Source organism: Tachypleus tridentatus, chromosome 7 (genome assembly GCF_004210375.1).
Source record: "Tachypleus tridentatus isolate NWPU-2018 chromosome 7, ASM421037v1, whole genome shotgun sequence".
Lineage (NCBI taxonomy): Eukaryota > Metazoa > Arthropoda > Merostomata > Xiphosura > Limulidae > Tachypleus > Tachypleus tridentatus.
In genome coordinates, this window is record NC_134831.1 from 155,730,484 (window position 1) to 155,754,942 (window position 24,459).

At 31.5% G+C, this 24,459-nt stretch overlaps 1 protein-coding gene across 1 annotated transcript; it reads left to right on the top strand.

The window, feature by feature from the left end:
• The first annotated feature begins 1,823 nt into the window (after positions 1-1,823).
• On the top strand, positions 1,824-23,167 carry Prp38 (pre-mRNA processing factor 38). The gene is made up of 7 exons (XM_076514926.1): positions 1,824-2,009; positions 17,597-17,756; positions 18,258-18,379; positions 20,096-20,181; positions 20,837-20,938; positions 22,448-22,706; positions 22,868-23,167. The coding sequence occupies exons 1-7, from the start codon at positions 1,880-1,882 to the stop codon at positions 23,008-23,010; spliced, it is 1,002 nt and encodes a 333-aa protein (XP_076371041.1). The 5' UTR covers positions 1,824-1,879; the 3' UTR covers positions 23,011-23,167.
• The last annotated feature ends 1,292 nt before the right edge of the window (positions 23,168-24,459 follow it).

A 24,459-nucleotide genomic window follows, 5' to 3' on the forward strand; every position in this document is an offset into this window, starting at 1 on the left:
ATAACCGAAGAAGGTCGAAACGTTGTTCGCTTGTAAAATATTTTCTCAACCCAAACGAGCCGTTTTTGCATATAAATGAGTTAGATTTAATAGAACTGAGTATTATTCTATAGTTTCTCTTTTTGATTTTCAAAGTACACAGAGACCTACCTAATTTACTATATTAGAAATTATTTATACATAAGGTTAAAACAAACCACATTTGGGTATGTTAGTTGAATCTGTATCGTGAGACAAAATAGTCAGTATTGGTTTGTTTTTAATTTCGCGTAACGATACACGAAAACTATTTGCCCTAACCGTCCCTAATTTAGCAGTGTAAGACTATAGGGAAGGTAACTAGTCATCATCACCCACCGCTAACTCTTGGGCTACTCTTTTACCAACGAATAGTGGGATTGATCGTCACTTTATATCGACCACACGGCTAAAAAGGCAAGCATCTTTGGTGTGATGGGGATTCGAACCCCTCGAATTACAAGTCGAGTGTCTTGACCACTTGACCATGCCAGGCCAAATATTAAATACTAAATTTAAGAAATAAAATTAATTCAAATATATATTATTAGAAGGGATAGTTTATGAGATGCACTTACTGCAGTCGTACTGGTTTGATTCTTAGGTAATTATTAATAGCTACCTTCACATAAAGACTACTTGTGTGAACATTTACATCTATTGTTTATGACAGCCCAACAGTACATTGACACAATTCTTAGTTTTTGCAGTCATTTCAAACATTTTTTATAACTAGTGCTTCCCAGAAATGTATGTACATTTATTACAGTTTAATGGGAATACACTGAAAGGACTCTGATGTTTTCATTTTTAGGAGCACAAGGTATATTGGAACTAGTTTCTCTAACTTGGTTCCCTGGTAAATTTCCAAACTTACAATGCTAAAATCCTGGGTTTCAATTCCCAGCAACTAACACAGCAGATATTCCAATGTAGCTTTAATCTGAAAAAAATGAAGCTGTCACACAAAAGCTACTGACTGTCTACATTCTTTTCTGGTTAACAGTTCAAAATTACAATACTGAATCTGAAAATTAGAGGGCCCGAACCTACCATTTAGCCTATATTACATGTGATGTCTTTCTAGTTAGAAATTCTGGTATTAATAACTTTCTTGTCTTCCAAATAACTTATATAACAACATTCTTATGAAAAAAATCAGTTATTGGTGATAACGTTATAAGTCACACAAAAACTGCTCTGTACTACTTTTTTATTTATGTACCTAGTGGCTCAGCAGTAAGTCTGCAGACTACAACGTTAAAAATCAATTTGTATTTTAATTTCGCGCAAAGCTGCACGAAGATACATGTGCAAGCCATCCCTGATTTAGTAGTATAAGACTATATGGAAGGAAGCTAGTCATCAACACCCACCTCGAACTTTTAGACTACTCTTTTATCAACGAATAGTGGGATATTCCATTACGTGGTAGGTCCAACAACGATAACTCATTGTGTAGTTTTGTGCTTGACTACAAAGAAACAAACCTTTATTTTTGAGAATGAATGGAAATATACATTCAAAGTTTGGAATTATCATTTATTCATTATTGAGAAATTTGTTCTTTTACTTTTTATTTGCAAAATACATATTCAACAATGTCATTAATTTTATTCTGCCGAAAACTAATAATTTTGTCATAACTAATTACATCAACTTAGTTTGTTTTTTTACCTACTATGAAAATTATAACAATGTGATTTTCAATGAACACTAAACATTGGATTAAAATAAATGTATATAACATTGTGGAGGATGTATAACGCATTTATGGGAGTAACGATAGTGGACATACAATCATTGCAAATGAGGAAAAGACATGGTTCTGTTCCTTTTCTAACGCCCTCTGTAAAACAAAATGGCTAACAGAACCGTAAAAGATGCACAGTCTGTTAGGGGAACAAATCCTCAGTATCTTGTAGAAAAGATTGTCAGATCTAGAATATATGACTCAAAGTTTTGGAAAGAAGAATGTTTTGCTTTAACAGGTATTAAATATGTTTGTTTATTTATTTACAATAGGTGTATAACTACTGTTTTCAACGAGTGAGTGTGTGTTGTTACGGAAGACGTGAGACGAACAACTTGGTTAAACTGTAATAAAGAATAAATTGATACGTCTAAATGAAAACACAATTTTACTGCCTGACAAGGGGTATTTTCTGGAAATGTGGCAGATAATAAACTAGAAGTTTTAATTTGGACTTATCGGTTTACTGTTAAAGTGTTAAAGATGTATCAGGATCTGAAATTCGTGAACGTTTTAACTGGTCATTCACAACACTAATTGGGCCTTATACATTCTAAGAATACATATGTTAATTCTGTTTATCAGTCGCAGCTTGCAAATATAATTGTTTCAAAGAAAGAAACAATTGCAGATAAGATATATATGTGTAACATTAAGGAGAACTTTTAATAGAAAACCGAAAAGCATTTTTCTGTTAAGATGTTAACATTTGTTACAATTTGTTGAGATTTATCATACTAGTGACATATTCTAGGAACGTTTTACTATTTTAGATATTATAGGAATTTCAATGTTTAAAATAAAAAATAAGATTTAATATGAATGATAATTTCACAAGAGGAAAACACAGCTATGATTTTAGGAAAACAGTATAGAGATGCATATTTAATAGAATGGTGAATGGAAAAGAAAATGCTTAGAAATCTAATTGCTATTAAAGTTAGCCCATGGGCCTCCTAGCTAGTAAGAACTTCCTAAATGATGTGTAGTTGGTTAATGACATAATAATGCTACTCTTTCCTTGAGATAATTGATTTGTCCCTATAATTACAGATCTATTAATATTAAATCAGTAAAGTATGATAAAAGATATAAAACCATTTAACAAGTTAAAAGTTTTATGGAAGAATATGTTTTACTAATGTTTTGATATATTTAGGAGGAGGTAGGGATGTGGAATTTATGTAATTGCATTTTATAAAGCATTTGAGAAGGTGCAATATGAAGATTAGTTAAAAAATAATCTGTATAGAACTGAGGGATAAATAGAGGAGTGGCTTTGTGGAAGAAAGTAAGAGGGTTGTTATAAATAAGATGTATTTTATTTTTGTCAATGACATAGATGAGGAAGTGGTCAGTAGTCCTTAAATTTGCTAGTAATACTAAAGTTTTGTTGCTAGCTATGAAGAGGATAATTCTGATTTCAAAGAAATATTTATGTCCTGTAGTTAATTGAGCAAGTAAATGGCAAATGGCTTTCAGTTATGATGAATGCAAGATAATGTATGTGGGTTATCTCATAATTTGAATTATAAATATAACTTTTATGAGAATAACCCAAATAGTATTATAGAAGAAAATATCTTGGTGTTGTGATTGGTCAGCCTTCTTAAAACATTCAACCAGTGTGTGATTGATAATGGTAAAGCAAACAGGATTTTAGGTTGCCTCTACAAAGTTATTCAATATATATATATATCTAAAGATGCTATATTTTCATTGTTTAGGTCATATTTGGGCTGCTAGAATGATTCTGGAGATGGAAAAGTATCATGGGTGATCATTTAAGATCTCTAAAATTATTTTGTCGTGAAAAAAAAGCAAGTTTCACAGTAAATTTTAAATACATCTATAATTAATATTAAAGAAAGCAGCAAAAATTATTAAGTAGAAAACAGAAAATGTAGAACTGGATACAAATTAAACTTTCGTGGGAAATTCATGAATATTACAAATCACACCAATTACAGTAAATAATGCCTTTATTACATTTGATAGTTATCACTAAAAGTAAAAGCACTGAAATGGATAGATTGACTGTCATTTCTTATTTAGTGTTTAAAACACTGACATGTATTGCAACAATCATGTATACAGAGCTGAAATCTGTCACTTGTAGGAAAAATAAATTTCCAAATGCTAATTTCTACCCTGGTACTTCATTTCATTCAGAAGTCATGAAAAATTATAAAATATCAAACTTTATATACATAGCTGTAAATTTTTAATTATATTGCAAATAACTCATTTACAGGTGTTTCAAAACTTACATAAACCAGAAAAATTTCCAAACTCTTTTACATAACAATTGTTATGGATTATTATAATTATGGAATATTTCAAAAGAGTAGGAACTATAATTATAATTAGTTAAGACTTGTCATAAGACATCAGTTTTAGTCTTACTATATTTTTTATAACATACTTATATTCTGTCACATTTGTTTGTTGTGTTCTAGCAAAGCCTGATAAGCAATATAATGAGTGAAGAACATTGATAGTAGATATTGCAGATGCAATGTGGTTGAAATACTAGTATACATTCTTCTTAAATATCCCTAAGGAACTGAATAAAGAATGTAGTGTTAAATATAATAGATATAATACTGTCATCTTTTGTCAAGGTAGAGTTATATTTCACATACTTTTAAAAAAAGGAAATTCAATACTTGTGAACATTCTGAGAGTGGCACATCAATTTTTTCAAAGTTATGCATTTTCCTTTAAACCCAAGGATCACAAATATTCTTGCATTCATGAGGAATTTCATCATTTTAGTTGAATTTCCCATTTGGTAATGCATGATCCATCCATATTGCTTCAGTGAACATATTGCATAAATTAAATAAACACAGTTCATAAGAAATTGGAATTTGAAATAGTGTAATCTTCCTGAGTAATCTTTCCCTTGAATAAATGTAATTTTATTTATATTCCTGGAACCACAAATCATGTAATGAAAATTGATTTTAAGAATTGATGAAAGTAAAAGAAAATTTACTTCCACTTATAGGCTTTGTTCATTTACAGTAATGTTTGTTAGAATGCACATGTTTATCGATTCATAATATTAAAGTTATAATTCTTCATGATGTTGCAGTAGTTCTTAATGACACTGCAATGTAGCCACCATAAATAACAGGTTGTAATGGATTTCAAAATATGGAAAGAATTCATTAGAACTTGTTTATATACTAATCCATAGTTTAACTCAGGTCAACCAACAAGGTTTGTTTTTACAATAAGTAGTATTGCATATCATCAACAGTACAACAAAAAAATTCTTAATGAGGCATCTCAATGTAAAGACCACACATTTTATCATCAAGCCAATGACTTTTTTAGATGGAACATTTCAGCTCTACATTGACCATATGAACACCATTCTTAGTAGGAGGTTGCTTAAAAGGCACAGTAGAAGATAGTTATGAGTGAGAAAAATTTTGACAACCAATTTTCATATTTCCTCACTAGACAGAAAATGTAGAGCTTTGGTGGAAAATGAAACAAAAAAATCAAATCTACACCTGTTTAAAAGACCATGATGGACAGTCACCTGTCATTATAGCTGTAGATGGTTCTTGCATTATTGATTGTGAAAGAGCTTGTTGGTTATATATCAGTTTGTTATAAAACAAATATACTGTAGCACTAACTTATGTGACTGACCATAAAATTCACAATAGTTGGTCCTCTGATAGACAACAAAGCAGTGCAACTGCATGGCAAAAATATTACTTGGATGTACTTGCCAAGTTGTGTAGGTGTAAAGCTAAGTAAGGAAACTAACAAATACTAATTTCTACCTTTTTAGGATATCGACCTTCTCTGCACTAGTAAAGTGAAAGTAACACAAAAGTTCTCATTGCATCCAAAGAGAACTAAATCAAAGTAATGTGTAGTGTAGCTAGGAAATGCAAAATGATTAGGTATCAATAAGACAATATACAGACCACTAGTTGCAACAGTAAAGGAACTCTCTTTTACCTTCTTTGAGCCAGTCTCCATATAAAGGATTAGTGGTCGATGGTACTGAACTTGGAAATTGTTTAGCCAGGATGTAAAGTTCATCCACTTTTAGTTTCAAAATTCTTAGGATCCTTTTATTGAAACTTGGAACCCAGTAATGGTTGGATGCATTTTCTTTTACAAAGCTTTATTTGTTTATTTTTTGTTTCCTTTAGATCTAGACTTAAAATACCTTTTACAACTGAAAGCATGCGAAATTTTCTTTCATAGAGAGTAGTTTCAAAAACATTTATTTGTCAGTTACAACATTTTGTATAAGAATATTTTGATAATATTTTTGACTTATTATTGCCTAAATGTGTATTTGACTTACTCTTGTGGAAAAATGCATTTCAAATTAAGCATGCTCATCAAATTCAATTGTATTTGTCATTTTATAAGAAATTTCTCACGATCTAAACAATGTTATTCTTTGTTATTTTCATTGTAGCTCAGAACAATGAAGGAGCAATTGCACAGCTCATCATAGTAATAACCATGTGCCATTTTATCCACTATTGCACTAAGGTGGCATTTTGTAGTAACATTTTATAACTTTAAGTTTATTTTACAAAAGCTATAAGTTATATGAGGAATCTAGGCATGTTGGATTATATTTCAGTAATGCAGTATAAATAAGCATGTGGTGATGACCAGTAACATCATTATTTAAATTAAAAATAGTAACATATTCTTAACTAGAACTTATCACAGAAACTGAAGTTTTAACTTTTTGTAGACAAAGTGGTTTTTTTTTATGATGGAACACGTAATTGACATTTTCATTCATAATTTTGTTAGGCTAGAATCTTCTGTTGTTTGTTCTTGTAATATAATTAAGCTGTAAATAACATTTGTTGCAAATGAAAAAAGTCAGATCATGTTTGAGCCATTGTATGCTATGAACTCTTGTTCTGCAATAATGATAAATTATTTCCTCATCATTTAACTTCTTTACTGTGCTTTTTGACCAGAGATTATCAAACTATACTATGGCAACTAATGTGTAGCCTTTCCAGCAACTTTTCATCTTTCTTCCCTATCTCTCTAACTTGTGGTATTTCCTTCTTTCCATCATTTTAAACTTATTTGTTTAATTGGGATATTCTTCTGGTTCTTTGCACTCTCATATAGACTCCATTTGAACCCTTAGCTGCCTGTTCTTATCCTCTTTCCTTCTCTTTGAGGTTATCACTGTTCCTTGACTGTTGATCCCTTTCTTGCACATAAATCATTCTAATCCCAGTAATCCTTTGTGCCCATTCAGACAGTCTGGTGTTACGTGATAAACACTGCTATCTTTTGGGATGACTGCAATCACCTGTTCTTGGTGTGTGATCACTCCTCATTTATGGATCTTTAGTCCACTACACTTACCAGTTTGGTTGAGCAATTTATTCAGATTGTTTGTTGTTCATTTGAGGACATTCACAGACTTAATCATTTCTTATCAAATTTCTCTCTTAACTCATTATATAGCTTCATTCTTTTAGTGATCATTGAATGACATTTTATTAAGTCTTATCTCTACCTCATAACCCACCCAGTGGCCAGTGTTGATTTGCAAGTTATACTTCACTAAATCTGCATTTACTAAGGAGTAACAGTCTACCTGCCCTGGTTTCTATGTGCTTGTTGTTGAGATGAAGTTTTACACAAGACCACTGTGGTGATGTGTGTGTGTGTTTATATATAAATGATTATAACCTAAAAACGTGCCAATCAGTGCAACATTTTCTGTTTATTATTTTTATTTATTTTTGTTTCAGCAAGTTTTTAGGTTGTAACAAACTACTATAATTAGTCAGGTTTGGATTTGCTGTTTTTAATACAGTCCTTGTAATTGTGTTTACTCTATCAGTATTAATTTTCTCTAAAATTGTTGTTATGTTGCACTTTTACATTGTTTAATCTTTATGAAGAGAAGTGTAAGAGCCTTAACTAATGACATATTTTGAAACCATAATTTAGCCTACTGAAATGATTATGGTAATTATATTGCTGCAAATGTTATAAAATGTAATAGTATAAGATGTCTCATATGTCCTGTTCTGAATACTTTCCACCCAATTACTCACAAAAATTCATTTTGTAAAACAAAAAATGTAATTTGTCTATTAACATGTACTAAATGTAATATGGAATATGTGAATCAAACTTCAAACCCATTGCATATAGGTATAAATTTGCATAGATCTCAAATTAAAATTAATGTAATGAATTCCATATAATTAAAACATTAGGATTCATCCTATTACCTCTGTTAAGATAACTATATTAGAAATTGTTATTGAAGATGCCAATAGTCTTCAACGAGAAAACTTCTACATTTTGAAACTAAGAACATTATATCCTTATGGATTAAACGAAGATTTAACTGATCTAAAAGTAGATGAAGTTAATAACTTACCTTGTGAGTGTGAAAATAGTTTATTTATTGATACTTTTCATAAACATAGTTACTAGTAACTTGAAAATTATAAAAGATTAAATATTAGATGAAATACTCAAAAAAGGATCTAAATACAGAATAGTCACAAAATGTAATAAGAATAATGTTCTAAAATCTATTGAAAACAATATTGATGAATATATTTTAAAACTTAACTATATTACATCTTATCCACCTAGATGGTTTATGAAATGAAAGTTTTATGTACTTAACAAAAATAAAAAATTATCCATACAGATTTATCATTTCATCAGTTAGAAAATAAGATCCAAGAATTTCAAGAAAAATGTTAGTTCTTATTGATAAGGCTAAGTGTAATATTGGTATCATCCATAAAAAATTTCATGCATCAGTTATAATAAAAGAAATCAATAGTACACAAACATTTAAACTTATTAACCAATCCAAAGATACAGTAATTAATAATTTCATTAAAGTTCATAATAAATGTTATTCTAAATAAAATCCTGATGTAGATTTACCTCTTCTTTATACTGTTCCCACATTTCATAAATATCAGATTACGATTTATATGTAATTCAGTAAGAACAATTATTAAACAAGTGGCTATATTATTAAATAAAGAACTTAATATTTTACTTGATAAAATTAAAAGTGTAAGTGTTCATAATAAAAAACATACTTTTGGATAATAAAAGATAATCAACCTATTTTAAAACATCTAAAAATTGTGAAGAAATAAATAATATTCAAACATTTAATTTCACCACATTGCACACCACAATTCCATTGAAAGATTTAATCTTTGTTTTAAATTCATTAATAGAACAGTTCTGTTATCCTTTTATAGGACTGTAAGAAAGAAAATTTAGCTCCAAAAACATAAAAGATATATTAAGTTTCTGTATTTACAATAATTTATATAGTTTTCAATAACCAGGTTTTTAAACAAGTAATAGGAGTTCCAAAGGAAGCTAACTCTTCTACTTGTATATCAAATTTGTATCTTTACTATTATGATAATAGATTTATTGAAAATGTCACAAATCCAGATATTTTTACCTTAACTTACAAATATATAGATGATTTAATTAGTATAAATAATCCTGAAATAAATAACATTATCAACACTATTTATCCAGCAGAATTAAAAATTGAAAATACTTCAGTATTTAATACAGAAGTGCATTATTCTGATTTAGAAATTAAAATCATTGGTAAGGATGTCAGTGTGACTGTTCTGCCTTTCCAATTTATGGCTTACCCTATTTTAATAGTAGTGTACCATATCATTCTGTAAAAAGCATTATAATTTTGCAATTAAAATTTGTAATAAATTTCAATATTTTATCAGTAATTTTAAAATTCTGATACAAATATTAATAGTTAATGGATTTAATAAAGAAACTTTAAATAAAATTATTAAACTATTTTGTAACAAATATAAGAATGTATTATATAAATAAATAAAAATTATAGAAATTTTACTAAACATTTCTAAACTAATTTTAGTTATAAGGTCATTTAACAACTTACCTATACTTTATGCACATATACCACATATAAAAGCTTGTTTATAGAACAATAGTTATTTAAATAAACTAGATGGGACTCTTCATACTGGTATAATTTGTTTACTGGGCTACCAGTTAGTGCCTACCTACCATGATGGGGGCTGAAATGCTAACTTCAAGAGGTTTTTAACTTGCCCCCAAATTAGAATCTGATTCTTCTTACTCTTATTCTTCAATTTTTTTTCTTTTCTACTTTGGAGAGCAGCTGCCTTCCCACAACTGTCTGCAGGCAGTGAAGGGTGATATAGATATAGGACATTGTGGGCTTGAGCACCTACATCTTGCTCTCCTAATTTCTATTTTTATATCTATTGCTACTCCTTTATTTTATTTCTGTATGTGAGACTGGCAAATGGGTGTTAAGACTGATAGATGGTGTATCCCCATTGCAATGTCAGTCCTACTTCTGCAGTCACCTTCAAAACCTAGGGTAAATTTTATATCCCACATTATAGCTTGTATCCTGGGATCTTTTTAATTAGTGCAGCATTTTTTTGTTTAATATTTAGATTATTTTTGTTTCAGCTTGTTTTTAGGTTATAACAAACATATAATTAGTCAGAGGTTTGGATTTACTGCTTTTAATGCATTCCTTTTTTCATTTGATTGTGTTTAACTTTATCAGTATTAATTTTCTCTAAAACACACACACACACACACACATTATATAAATAATATGCTTGAAGTTGTCTTTACAGAACTTTCCTCACAAATTTTTTGATCAAACTATACAAGTCTTATATCACCAGAAAGGCTTATCTGAAGAGTCCAAACTGCATGTTGACTTTTCCATTTAGAATAAATTTAGATTTTTTTTTGCTTTGTCAAACTTTTTAATGCAATGAGTGTGCTACATGATGACATAATGTCATTGTCATCATATGGCAGCTAGTTTTGATTTCAACTTTAGTTTTTCTATTTGCAAAGTATTTCATACAAACAACACTTAACCCACATGTTTTTCATAATTTTGCTCATCTATTTTTCTCTACCTTGTAGACTTTACAAGTGCCCAGTCAATTGCTCCAACCTATTTTCTTCTTCAAGAAGATGCTTAGGTGGGTTTTCTCACCAAATTTAAAAGTCATTTACTGCACTCTCACAGTATCTTATTCATTTGGAAGTTCACTTTCTATCTCAATGAAGCCCAACCATCTCCACTTTGGTTCATAGATATGTAGCAGGCATTCACAAACTTCTTCCCTTCTTTTTTTTTCTGCACAAGAGGTTCTCTCTCTTTTCAGTTTCTTGTGCAGTGGAACTTTTCCCAAGATCCCTTGGATTATCCCATTTTTCTACCATCTGAGATTAGAACTGACCTTGCTGGTGGTTAAACAGAGACTTGACCACAGTGGGTATTCCCATTTTTTTGTCTCACACCAGTTTTCCATCTGTTTGTAGATGCTTCCCCATAGATTTGGGGCCAGTTGTCATTCTAGGAGGCTACTTTCCATTTTCAAATCCATGAACCTTTCACAGTTTATCAGGCCCTGTCTCATTCCTCCCATTTTTGCAGAGGTGGTTGGTTATAGTTCATTCTGACAATTTCACCATTGTCAGATATATTATGAAGTAAATGGAAACAAAGTCCAGATTTTTTTTGTTTTCAGGCTGGATTTTCTGTGCTAAACCATCCTTTGCTGGGACAGTGGTAAGTCTATAGATTTACAACACAAAATTCAAGGTTTTAATTCCTCTCAGCAGACACAGCAAATAGCCTGATGTGGCATTGCTGTAAGAAAAACACACACCTATACTAGATCATCAACCACAACATAATTGTTTAGGCATGTTACATTCCTGGAGTAGTTCCCCAGTGGCACAGCAGTATGTCTGAGGACTCACTGTTAAAAACTGGGTTTTGATATCTGTGGTGAGCAGAGCACAGATAACTTATTGTGTAGGTTTGTGCTTAATTCCAAATAATCAATCATTCCTGGAGTTATTAATCTTGTGGCCAGTTATTTATTGTATCCCAAGCAGGTTTTCTACATGGAGTGGTCTCTTTATCCTCAGGTTTTTGTGTGTGGATATGTTCTCAACTGGTATTTCACATACATATTACTTTCCTACTCACTGGAATGCTTAACATCTTTCATGTTTTGTCTCCAGTTCCTTACCCCTCGTTATTGGAAGGGTCTACAACAATCACTCTTTGCCTGGGTCTTTTCATTTATCAAGCTCACTCCTTGTTTACTGCTGGTTGCTCCATATTGGGCTACTAATATGTGGTTCCCTCTACTCTGGTCCTTACTGAAGCTATAGTTCTTGCCTTTATCCCTGACCTGATCCTTTCTCCAACAACCATGTTCACCACAATGTTACCACATTCCAGCTTCATGTGTGACTTTTCTTCATTCCTGTGCTTCAACCTTGGGACTTGCCCCTTGTGTAATGTCTTTCTTTGCCTGAATCATTCATCCATTCTCCTTTTTTCATGTACCTGAGGCTTTATCCCTACTTTGGACTTTTATCTATTGGTCTTGGCTTTCAACCAACCTGTCCTTCTGTTCTTCATTTACCCTTGGGTCTTCATTTGGTTGTTTGTTTTGGATTTGTCTGTTTCAACTGTTTTCTTTTAAGGTCACTTTATCAAACATTTTTTATCAGTTATGTTTTTCAACTCTGTCTCTGCATTCCCTCGGTGTGGATTTCTGTACGTGGTGAGGGGACCTACCAGGGGAAGTTCTGTTCTTTCACTTTACCTCCTTTGGGATCTAAACATTTACCCATGTGTTTGCTGTGCGTAGTGACCCGTAAAGGGGAGGAAAGGATCCTGGTGATTGAGGGGTCCAACCCTAATACACCACTTTGGTCTTGAATTCCTGTAGATGGGCAGCCTAGGGGTGACCCCCTTGGGTCAGTCAGCTGGTCCACTTGAGCTAGGGTCAACTAAGTGCAAGTGTTGGATGTTCTCAACAGGTGTTGTGGGCATTGTATTTGATGCTTATGTTTGGGTATTTTGCTCACAAAACCCTGACATTGCTGCTGTCCTTGTTTGGCATTTTAACACATCCCTTCATAGGGTTCCATGGTGAGTGGGGTCAATAGGCAATGAAATATTCCTTTTTTTTTTTATTATGGATCCTCCAAAAGAAATTTTAAATAAAATAGTGAAAAAACAGTCCATAGGTAAACGACCACATCTTGAAGATTCTGAGCAGCAATCTTCACCATCTGTAACTTATTTTCTTATACTACATTCTACTTCAGACAAACCTTTAGAGCAGATATATGCTTTTTTTCATTCAGAATGGACTAGATGGATTTGCTGGCTCTCCAAAGTAAGTAAAGAAACTTCGATCTGGTGATATATTGGTGGAAACATCCACATCTCAACACAGTGAACTCCTCTTGCATTCAAAGGCAAATGGGGATATACCTATTGAGGTTACACCTCATGCTACTTTGAATTCATCACTAAGAGTTATTGTTGAGAGGGATTTGAAGAACATCCTTGAGTCAGAGATTCTTGCTGGTTTCTCCACCCAAGGAGTTTCTGCAGTGAGGCATATCTCCACTTGGAAAGATGGAATTATGATGCCAACCAACGTCCTCATTCTGACATTTACATCACCATGTCCACCTGTCACCATCAAGGCAGGTTATCTTAATGAAAATGGCCACCTTGATACAATGGAACTCTCGAGGTTTACGTTCTAATCTGGCATCAAAACACTGATTGCTTCCTACCATTTTGCATGTCTTTCCTTACAGGAAACCTTTCTGAAACCTGCCAATACAGTCACCTTTCAGTAGTTTTCTTTGAATAGAAATGACAGGCTGTGTGATGGATGAGTACATGGGGAGGGATGGCATTATTGGTTGATCAGCATGTGTCCACCCTGTCTTTGCCACTCGACACACCCTTGGAGAACGTAGCCATCTGTGTTTCCTTGTGTTGTATCATCACTGTTTGTTCTCTCTACCTGTTGCCTGGAGAGACCTATGATCAATCAAATCTTGATGATCTCATTAAACAGTTGCTGTCTCTTTTTCTAATTTTGGGAGACTTAAATGGATATCATCCCCTCTGGGGAAGTGCTGATTTTGATGGGAGGGGTTGCTCTGTAGAGTATATGCTCTCTGATCACAACCTTTCTCTTTTCAATAGCAGTTCTTATACTTATTTTCGTGTACCTAGTCAGTCCTTTACTGCTATTGATCTCTCAGTTTGCTCCCCTTCACTGTTCTCCTAGTTTTCATGAAGGACTGACAATAATCCATGCGGTAGGAATCATTTTCTTATAATTGTGAGAGAGACTGTCTGTGATCGATGCTGGTGGAAGCTGGATCAAACAAACTGGCCCTCTTTCACTGCTGTTGCAGAACTTGATCCTGTGTGGCACCAGTAACTGACTGTATTATACAGGCAGCTGCTCAATGTATTATTAAAACCTTTTACGTTTTCCATGATACCCTCATCTGTGGTGGAATCCTGCCTGTCACATGGCATGGAAGGCTCAAAAATGGGCCTGGGATACTTTTCGTAGGTATCCCACACTCTCGCACCCCATCCCTTTCCAGCAGGCCCGTGCACATGCTTGGTGGGTAAGATGTCAAGGCCAGAAAGAATCTTTGATTGTTTTCACAACCAGCATATCTTCTACCACCAGTTCCAAAGTCATATGGGACAAGATTCTAAAGGTCAGTGGGCAATTAATTCTATCCCCCTCTTGATCTTGCTCTCTGGTTACCAAGAAGTAGCTGATACTTGAACCATAGCTGATACTCTAGGTGAAAGCTTTTCTGGGTACCTAGCACTTCTGCTTCTTTCTCCACCTTCTTAGCCATCAAGATTCAGGCAGAGCAATCACCTCTTTCCTTTTGAGCTGATTGTCTCTATGACTATAATCGTCCCTTTACATTGGTGGAACTCAAACTGGTCCTTCATTGGTTGGACTTGATGATATACACTATGAAATGCTGTGGCATCTATCTGCTGCTTCTCCTGCTTTTTTGTTGTTGTTGTTGTTTTTAACCAGATCTGGCAGGAGAATGTTTTTCTGATGCCTGGCACTAGGCTATTGTCCTACCTTTCTCTAAACCTGGGAAGGATCCCAAGATTCTTTCAAACTACCATCCAATTGCTTTGACAAACTGTCTCTGTAAGACCTTAGAGAGGATGGTTAATGCTTGTCTTGTTTGGTTCCTCAAATCAAACAACCTCCTCTCACTCACCCAGTGTGGGTTCTGACAACAACGCTCCACCATGGACCACCTGATTCAACTTGAAATGTCAATCTGAGAAGCCTTTTCTCAAATGACAACATTTTATATCAATATTCTTTGACATTGAGAAGGCTCATGATACAATATGGAGGTATGGCATTTTGCGGGACCTCCGTATATATAGGTTTCGAAGCCGTTTGTCAATTTTTATTAAATTTTAATGGACAGATGATTCCAAGTTTGTGTGGGTTGGACACTTTCCTGTTTATTTCTACAGGAACTTAGAGTTAGTGTTATTGGTGATGGTGACACTGTCCACCTTGGAAATGTTTTTAGTTTTTTAAAGGCCATTAATCTTTTTAATGCTATTTAAGTTTTTTAATTTATACATTAGACCCTTGTTAATGTGATTCCCTTTTAAGAATCAAAGTACATCTAGTTCAATTTGAAATTAGAAAATGGCTGTAACGTCAAATAACTCAAAATTAGGACTGGAAAGGTCAACTTTAGGTGACTAATGCTGCTGTTTGAACTACCTTTTAGTCATTCTGGTGAGTTATAATTAAAATTTGTTGCAAGTCTTTTAAAACTTTTATTACTTTACTTTCTGAAAATGTTCATAACTTCAAATAACTCTGAACCAGGACTGGAAAGACCAACTTCAGGTGACTGACAGTGGTTTTTGAGCTTATCTTGTAATCTTCCTAGTGAGTTATGATAATTACAGTTATGTTACAGAAAGTCCTTTACAACTTGTATTACTGTAGTTTTTCTCTTGCTGATGTAGACTAGATGTAAACATTGGTTTTAATGCTATTTATGTTTTTTAAACTTTGTTTTACCTTAATTTCCTTTCATTAATTTTACTGAATTTAATTTTAACTTTTTACTGGATGTTTTACACAGATAGCCTAGTTGCTTTGTGCCATAAAACACCAAACCAACCAACCATCTCTGCAGAGTATTATGCTTTTCTCCATATTTACCACACCAACTATTCTTTTTACATACCTTTATCAAATAACTGTCTAAAACTGTGATCCATTTAAACTTGGCATTATCATTCCTTCCCATCTCATCTATTTACCTTCTCCTACTTTCCTTCTTCTTCATCTAATAGCTGAAGCCTGTTGCTTAGCACAACATGCTCCCTAGGCCTAAGTGCATTAATTATCATGTTTACCTTCCTGAAAACCCCTTTTATCTACTGAAATCTTTCTACTAAAGTTCATTAACTCTTTAACGGTGACCATCATCAATTGATGCTGCTACCTACAACATTCCTGCTGTTTAAGGGTTAAACCCTGTTGCCATTTCCTCAATTTGCATTTCTCTGTCCTAAACTTAGTAACTGTAATTAATACTGACCCTACTCTCTCCTTCAACCTGCAAAACAAATGGTGCAACTTCACTTTTGTCTTTCTGAAAGTGAATGTTCATCCAGTATTTTCTATCCTTGCATCTATTGCACCCCTAGTATTGCAGGCATCTAACACCTACACTATTCCTAACCATTTCAGTTTTGCTTAGGACATTACAAATGTTAGTAATGGCCTTCAACTTAGTTACAAACTTAGCTAAGAAACTTTAGTTTAATTGCTATACTGTGGTCATACTTGATAAGTTATCATTTTTGCTTCCTTGCTTATGTTATTTCACAGGCCCAGCATGGCCAAGTGGTTAGGGTGTTTGACTTGCAATCTGAGGGAGGAAGGTTTGAATCGCTGTTTCACCAAACATGCTTACCCCTTTCAGCTGTGCGGTTGTTACAATGAGCAGTCAATCACACTATTCATTAGTAAAACAGTAGCCCAAGATTTGGTAGTAGGTGGTGAGGATAAGCTGCCTTCCTTCTAATTTCTCAGTGCTAAATTAGGGATGTCTAGTGCAGATAGCCCTTGTTTAGTTTTGCATGTAATTCAGAACAAATAAACAATGCTATTTCATTACAGTGGGTTGATTAGAATAGACAGACACTTATTTCTCTTTTTATTAGGTATCTTCTTGGGCATTGGGTGTAAAACATTAGGTACACTTTTAAGGTCAGCTATTCATAAAATAAATTTAATTTTTATTGCTTATCAAGATTATTTAACAGAAAGTGCATTTAACTAAAAATGTTTAGCAATCAGCATTAAAAATATTTCTACTCTTAAATATTTATTGCAAAACATACCACAGAAAACCCATATTTATTGTGCTTGGATATAATGAGCTGATACTCTACAAATGTAGCTTCCCTTTGGCCTTCACATTTGGTATAAATGGCAAAACTTTTTCATTTTCTGTTTTGCACCTCACTGCTTTTTCTTTAATCTTTGATATTATTTGTCACTAAAATTATGCTATTATAATAATTTAAAAATTGAATTCTTAGGCTTTAGTATTAGATTATTTTCATAGTAATTTTCATAAATACTTAATAGGTTTACACTATTTTATTATATCCTTTGTATAAGCATTGGTTTATACTCAGATGGTAAGCTAGACATCAGGAAAACCTTGATTGATAGTCTTTGAGGAATACATATATTGTAAAAATAAACTACCTTTATATGTAGTTTACAATTGACTGTTATTTCAGAAAATTGCAGGTATGCTTATTAAACAAACCTTTTGCATCCTTAATTGCATTTTTTAAATAAATGTTTGTTTTAGCTGAATTACTTGTGGATAAGGCTATGGAACTAAAGTACATAGGAGGTGTTTTTGGTGGAAACATCAAACCTACTCCATTTCTGTGTTTGGTCCTAAAAATGTTACAGATTCAGCCTGAAAAGGATATCATTGTTGAATTCATTCGTCAAGAAGATTTTAAGTGAGTCTGATTGTTCTTTACCTTTCGTGTGTCATACCTTTGTATAGAGTAGGTTTAAAGTTTTGATCTACCTGTTGTCTATTTACATCCATCAACTGAACAAAATCAATGATTAATAGTTATTTACAAACAATATTTTTAGGGCTTAAAATTATTAATAAATATTAAATATATATAAAACTAGTTTATGTAATGTTATGGTAGTAATGCCCTTTCTGTAGGAGAGCAGCACAACACAACAATCAGTAAATAAAGTGTGAATTGAGATCAGGGTTTTCATCATTATTACTACTTTGAGGGGAGTTCTTTAGAGTAGTTTTCTATACATTTGTTAATGGTTTTTAATGTTTTGCTTGTTCTGTCATTATATGAAATTAATAAATGTTATTAGTTTTAAACTTCTTAAACTAATTAATATGTTACGTGCATAAAAAAGTTTTATTCCTTCAAATAACACATTTTTAATATAATAATTTGATTTTTATTGACACATCTCCTTAGGTATGTCAGAGCACTTGGAGCCTTCTATATGCGACTGGTAGGGACTTCTATAGATTCCTATAAATATTTAGAACCACTGTATAATGATTATCGGAAGATTAGACGACAAAACAGACAGGGCTGTGAGTTTGAACATAAGTTTAATTTAATCTTGTAACAAGAGGACACATAATACTAAGTTAGTTAATGGAATAGTGTAAAAGTTGCTGCATAAAGCGAGTGAATTGATTCAGGGACAGAAGAAGAGATATCACTGATATTGCTAGATTTTTTTCCTTTCTTACAGTGGGAAAAAACTTAACCAAATTATATATAATTTGAAACAAACTTGCTAGATATTAACTAGTTTTTACTTTTATAAGTTTTAAGTAATTTAATTTAGTTTTATATCATTTTTTATATTTTGAAATCTTTAAATTTTTTATTGTGAGGCTTGTTTTCAAAAATATTAATTCCTTTTGTCTGTTTGTATTTTAAGTTACAAAGTTCCATGTCAGATTCCTTATAAATTTCATTTTGATTGATATTTATTAACATATTTCTTTTGATATTTTATTTGCTAATTATAATAGTTGTCAATTCCAGCTTTAAACTGAAATAATTATACAAAAATTGACTTACTGGTGTCCTATGACTAGAACTTTCATAATGGCTAAGTAACTATATTTTTGCTGACAATATTCTTGGTCCAGATAGGCTTATATTTAATAAATATACTTTTTTTTTCGTTGAATAGTATACTCTTTATTTATATTGTTTGATTTTGGTAAATTTAACAATGATATTGAATAAATAAAGATTTCAGTCATTGGAATATTTTGCCATTGCTTACTGTACTAGCTAAACCTAACTAAGCGTACCTGAAGAAACTTTCAAACAAATACAAGTTAATATGAAAAAAAATTTCAGGAAGAAAAAGAACATACATAAAAACAAAATATTACCACAAAACAATAAATTACTTTCTATAGCACTTTATCAACTTTACTTTTATGTAAGTAGTTTATACTCTGCTCTATTCATAGATATTTAAAACTTCTATGTAGCTTTTCCAAAGTTCTCATATAACATGCTGTGATATAAACTGGTTTGAATGAAAGGCTATATTAAATAAAAACAGTGAAAGAGAAGAGAAATCACATAAATAAAATATAGATAATTGTATTCTGAAAGAATGATACTTTCTTAGCAGATATTAACTTTTGCTTTGGAATGGGAAGAAACTCACAAAAATTTATAAAAGCATTACCTACAGACAAGACTCTTAGAAGCTGTTCTGAAATGAAAACTTGACATTTGTTTTTAATATTTCTTTGGGTATTAAGAATTAACTAAATGTTATGGAATGAGCAAAATTGATTCTAGAAAATGAAGTTAAAAGTTGTTGAAATAAGGGTTTATTATTTGTTGAACCTTGATGTTTTGATTTATAAAGTTTAAGAGGTGAATACTGAATAGTTCAGATATATAATATAAAACTGAAATGGTTGTTGTAAAGAATAGTCAGCTATGAAGTAAACATATTTTTTCAAGCTTTCAAGTTCTTGTATGTTTAAATTTTTGCCTGAAGTATAAACTATTTTATTTTTGTATAATGCAAACGTTTTTGAAGACTTGTAAACAAAACCTTCAGTTCTGTTGAATCAATACTGATTTTTTTCAGATGCTGTATGATTGTAAAAAGTTTTACTGAGTAGGTTTTTTGTATTGAAAATGTAAGATTCTAAATGAAACTTAGCATAAGTAATTAATTTTAGAGTAGGTGCTTTTCAAATGTTAAAATCTTTTAAGTTATTTAAGAATTAACCAGTTTTGTTCCTTATGTAAAATAATTTTAGTATATGAAGCAATCTACATGGATGAGTTTATTGATGAATTACTTCATGAAGAGCGTGTTTGTGATGTAATTTTACCCAGGATACAGGTAAGTATTTTTAAATGAAAACCTAGATAATCTCTTTATTTGAGAGTTTGTATGTAGATACATACACCAAATATTTGTGTTAATATATTGCATTAGGTTACAAACTCTTTTCTGCTTTATAGTAAGCTATTTTCTGTATAATTCAATCCATGTAAAAGTTAGTGTAATTATGATTACAAAAAGAAGAGAACTTTATTTCTAACAAATATTTAACATAATTCATTGGAAACTGTACTGTGTAATAATATTGTTATTTTTTATAACTACTGCTAAAATAGTTGTTTCAAAGTATTTCATAATTTTATTGCCTATTAATTTCCAGATTTTTTATTTTTAGTAACTGTGAACTTTAATTAGTAATCTATTTAGGAATAGCAATAACATTTTAAAATACTGTTTATTTTGAACATATATACCTATTTTTCCCAGAAATTTATCGAAGAGTAACAAATTTTGATCTATTTGAATGAAGCCACAGAAGTTATTATTGACTCTTTCATAATATGGGCATTTTAAGAATAGTCAGGAATAGTTCAATACATAAGAAAACAAAGGAAAAGAGAAAAAGTGTTTTTTTCTTTTAATGTTTTATAATATATATTTTGCCATCATACAGTTTCTATAACAGAAAATCTTTATTCATTATTGTTGTTAGAAACGTCAGGTTTTAGAAGAACTTAATGAATTAGATCCAAGAGTTAGTGCTTTAGACGATGACTTGGATGACGTAGAATCAGAAGAAGAGGAAGAAGAAAAGGTTGGAATATTCTAGAATATGTTTTTTTTAGTTTCTAAAACGTAATGAAAATATCAACATGATATTTTTGTGTTTAAAACCTTGGAAAATAGAATATAAAACTATTAGATAAAGTTATCCATTTATTATCTTAGTCTGGAGTTAAAATACTTGTGCATATATGGTAGGGGGTGTGACAATTGCATATCAATTATTTTAATGGATAGTAATATATATGATAACTTAAGTCTAGTTGTTTATTGATTTCAAATGCTAACTTTCTGCTGTTGTCTTCAGAGACATCCTGAGAAAAACTGTTTCTAGTTATAATAACCAGGTTTTGATCCTGGGTTTCTTAAAAGAAAAACTGATGTGCTGTACACATTTGTTTGAATTCTTCCCTGTTAGGACTTGAATTAAATGTTAGAATGATTTTAAGAGGAATAACTAGGTTTAGCTGACTTCCATGCTAGATTGACCAAGTGTTTATTAAAAGTTAAGTGTATGTAGCAGATTTTCCTGTTTTTCTTTTTCATGTGTGGTTTTGTTCTGATATTGTTTATTATTCAATTTTATTTTATGGCCATTTTTTTCTCTAACACTGGACTATTAGAGTTAGGTCAGTACTACAAAAACTTTCATGATTTTTGCTTTTTATACAACTGAATTTTGACTTTTGTTGGTTGTTATTTCTAGTATATTGGGGTTCATGTTCTCTTAAGATGTTATAAATGGTGTTTTTCCTTATCATTTAGTTCTTGGGTGGTTTTGTATGATATGGCTTATGAACAGTGTTTTAACTTTGTACTGTTTAGATATATCTTCTATTGTTTTTGTGGATATCTTGACAAATGGCTGTATGATAATTTCATTTATTTCTGTTATTGACAGTTATTTTTTTTTATCAAATGTTTAACAGTTGTAGTAATAGTAATATTTTTATTCCTTCAAAGTATCTTCTGTATCTCAAATCTTATTCACCATGGAAACGAGCCAGCCTGTAACACTCCCATCTTCACATTGTTGGAATTGTTTGATTTATAGTTGAGGTACTGGCAAGTACCTATGGTTTTCCTTTAAACTTCTAAAAAAAAACTGTTGATGTCCTGTTTGACCTATATATATGCTATTCCAGTCTTGGCATTTTAATTAGTAAACATTACTGTTGCACAACATTTTGCATGATTGTTTGTACGGCAGAAGACTGATCTGGTCTATAAATTTCTTATTTTCATTGTGTTATATATATTTCATGAGAGAGTTTTCCAGTGTAGCTTATCTTAAACCATTTCTTCTTATTACTATTGTCCTTTGGTACAGTATATTGGTATATTAATTTTAGGTTTATGGGTTTTAATTTTTGAAAAATAATGTGTCAATTAACTTTGTTTGTATAACCATTGTTGACAGCATAATTGTTCTGGTCTTTTTCCTCATTTCTGTAACTATGGAGTTTCATTAAGTACTAATGGTTTGAAATATCAATTATCTTTCGATATACCTTTAAACTATACACCTTTAAATTTGTAGCCAGTGCAGAAAAGTCCCACACCAGAACATTATTTAACCTCAGCACAGAAGCGAGAAGATGACAAATCTAGAAGACAGAACTCACCAACAAGGCATAAGAGGGTTCGCAGCAGATCTCCTCACAAACGAGAAAGGTCACCACGAAGAAGGTCACGAGAAAGAACTGAAAGGGAAGACCGCGACCGTCGTCGACATAGGTCTCGAGAAAGAGATTATCATGGAAAAGAAAAGGATCGAGACTATAGGCATCGTTCTCCAGGTGTGATATGATACTCAAATTTTTCACATTAACCACAATAATTAGAAAATAACACTATATCATAATGTAAACTTGATATTGCATAAGATATTCATAGATATTGCTTATTTTTTTACTCTTCTTTAATAAATTTGTACAAGCATTTTTAAAATTTAATATAGGTCATGAAAAAAGAAGTCATGAGAAAAAGTCAAGTCATCGGAGTAAACACAGTCGCCGTGAAAGAGAATCTAAGGAAAGTTTTGATATTGCAGAGTCTAATGCATTACGTGCTAAGCTTGGACTTGCTCCTTTAAGGCGATAATCTATAAAGAAATCATTACAGTGCATTGAAGTGGATGAGGTACTGGAAATAATGAATGACATTTTAGAAACTTAAATTTTGTTTTGAAATCCTGCATATGCTTTTTATAGTGTAAAATTATATGTTATCATTGTAATTAAAATCACCATCAACACTTTTTTGTTGTTCAAAAGTCATTCCTAGTGCTTTGAATCATAAGAAAACTTGCAAAAATCTTGCATTGTTTTTAAAGCCTAAATTGTAACTTCTTACACAAAATTTCTTTTATGGTTCTTACAGATATGAGCAATACTAAAGCTTTTACATTGAAAAATATTTTAAATAGTTTATGTTAGATAAAAATAACTATGAAGCCTGATTTATTCACCATTGTCATTAAACTTTACTAGTTTCGGAGAATATTGCCCCTTTCGGTAACTCTAGAAAAGAGTAAAATTAAATAAAAAAAACAAACAGGCTTCTGTATATTCACATTATCATACAGTTTAACTTTTAAGTTACTTTTTAACAGAGTCACAATGATCACATTAAAGGTAACTTTGGTAACCCTATTAATATGTAGCTTCCTTTTGACCAATCTTGTAACTACCATGTAACCTGCTTGCCTGTCTCACCACTTGTAGTTCTTTTTGCCAAGTTCGTTTATAAGAATAGATTTATATTCTTTCCATTTTGGTACTTTCTTGTTAAACTTATTTTTTTACATTTGAGTTGAAGAAGGTGACTGACATTGCTTTACTTGGCAGAGGTTGTGCAGTTGTTTTTCATCAGTGATAGCAATGTTTGACAGAGGAGTAATATTTTTATATATTAAACATTTTACAATGTTCATATGCTTGTAAACTGTCTTTAATCTTACAATTTTTGTTTTATTTGCATAATCTCTAGAATTTATTAAATGAAGATCAAAAGTTTTTAGTAAAACTTCATATTTTATATTATTTTTTCAACCTTAACACTGAAGGTAGTAGAATCACCAATATATGGTAAAATAAAAAGTTGGCAAATGTGAAATAAATCTAAATCACCCTCTTTTTCTTTTTATTTCAAAAGTAACTGCATATTATGGCAGACGATTACACACTATTTATTCTTGCAGCCAAAGCTTAATAGGCTTTTTAAATCTGGGTTAATTTAGTTTTATTGCTTTAGAAGTCAATTTAAATCCTCTTAAAGTATGCCAAAAGCTTTGTGTTAAGAAATAACTGAGTTGAGAGTACACACAGTTGAATTACAGTCATGTCTTGCAAGGTATGTGTACTATGATAGCAGTACCACAAGTACTTTTTGAAGTTTTCTTATCTAGTCTAATACGTTTCTAACTTGTAAATTTTAGTGACTTTTTTAACAACAAATACAAAATATATTTGAAAAACGAAATTATAACCTATGTGCTTAAAAGATAAAGTACCTTAAGCCTACATTTTGTCAGGTTGTTAGTTGTGAAAA

Coding starts and splice junctions, on each gene's coding strand:
- Prp38 (XM_076514926.1), top strand. CDS start 1,880: ATGGCTAACAGAACCGTAAAAGATGCACAGTCTGTTAGGGGAACAAAT. Junction 2,010..17,596: donor AGAATGTTTTGCTTTAACAG/GTATTAAATATG, acceptor TGTTTGTTTTAG/CTGAATTACTTGTGGATAAG. Junction 20,182..20,836: donor TAATTTTACCCAGGATACAG/GTAAGTATTTTT, acceptor TATTGTTGTTAG/AAACGTCAGGTTTTAGAAGA.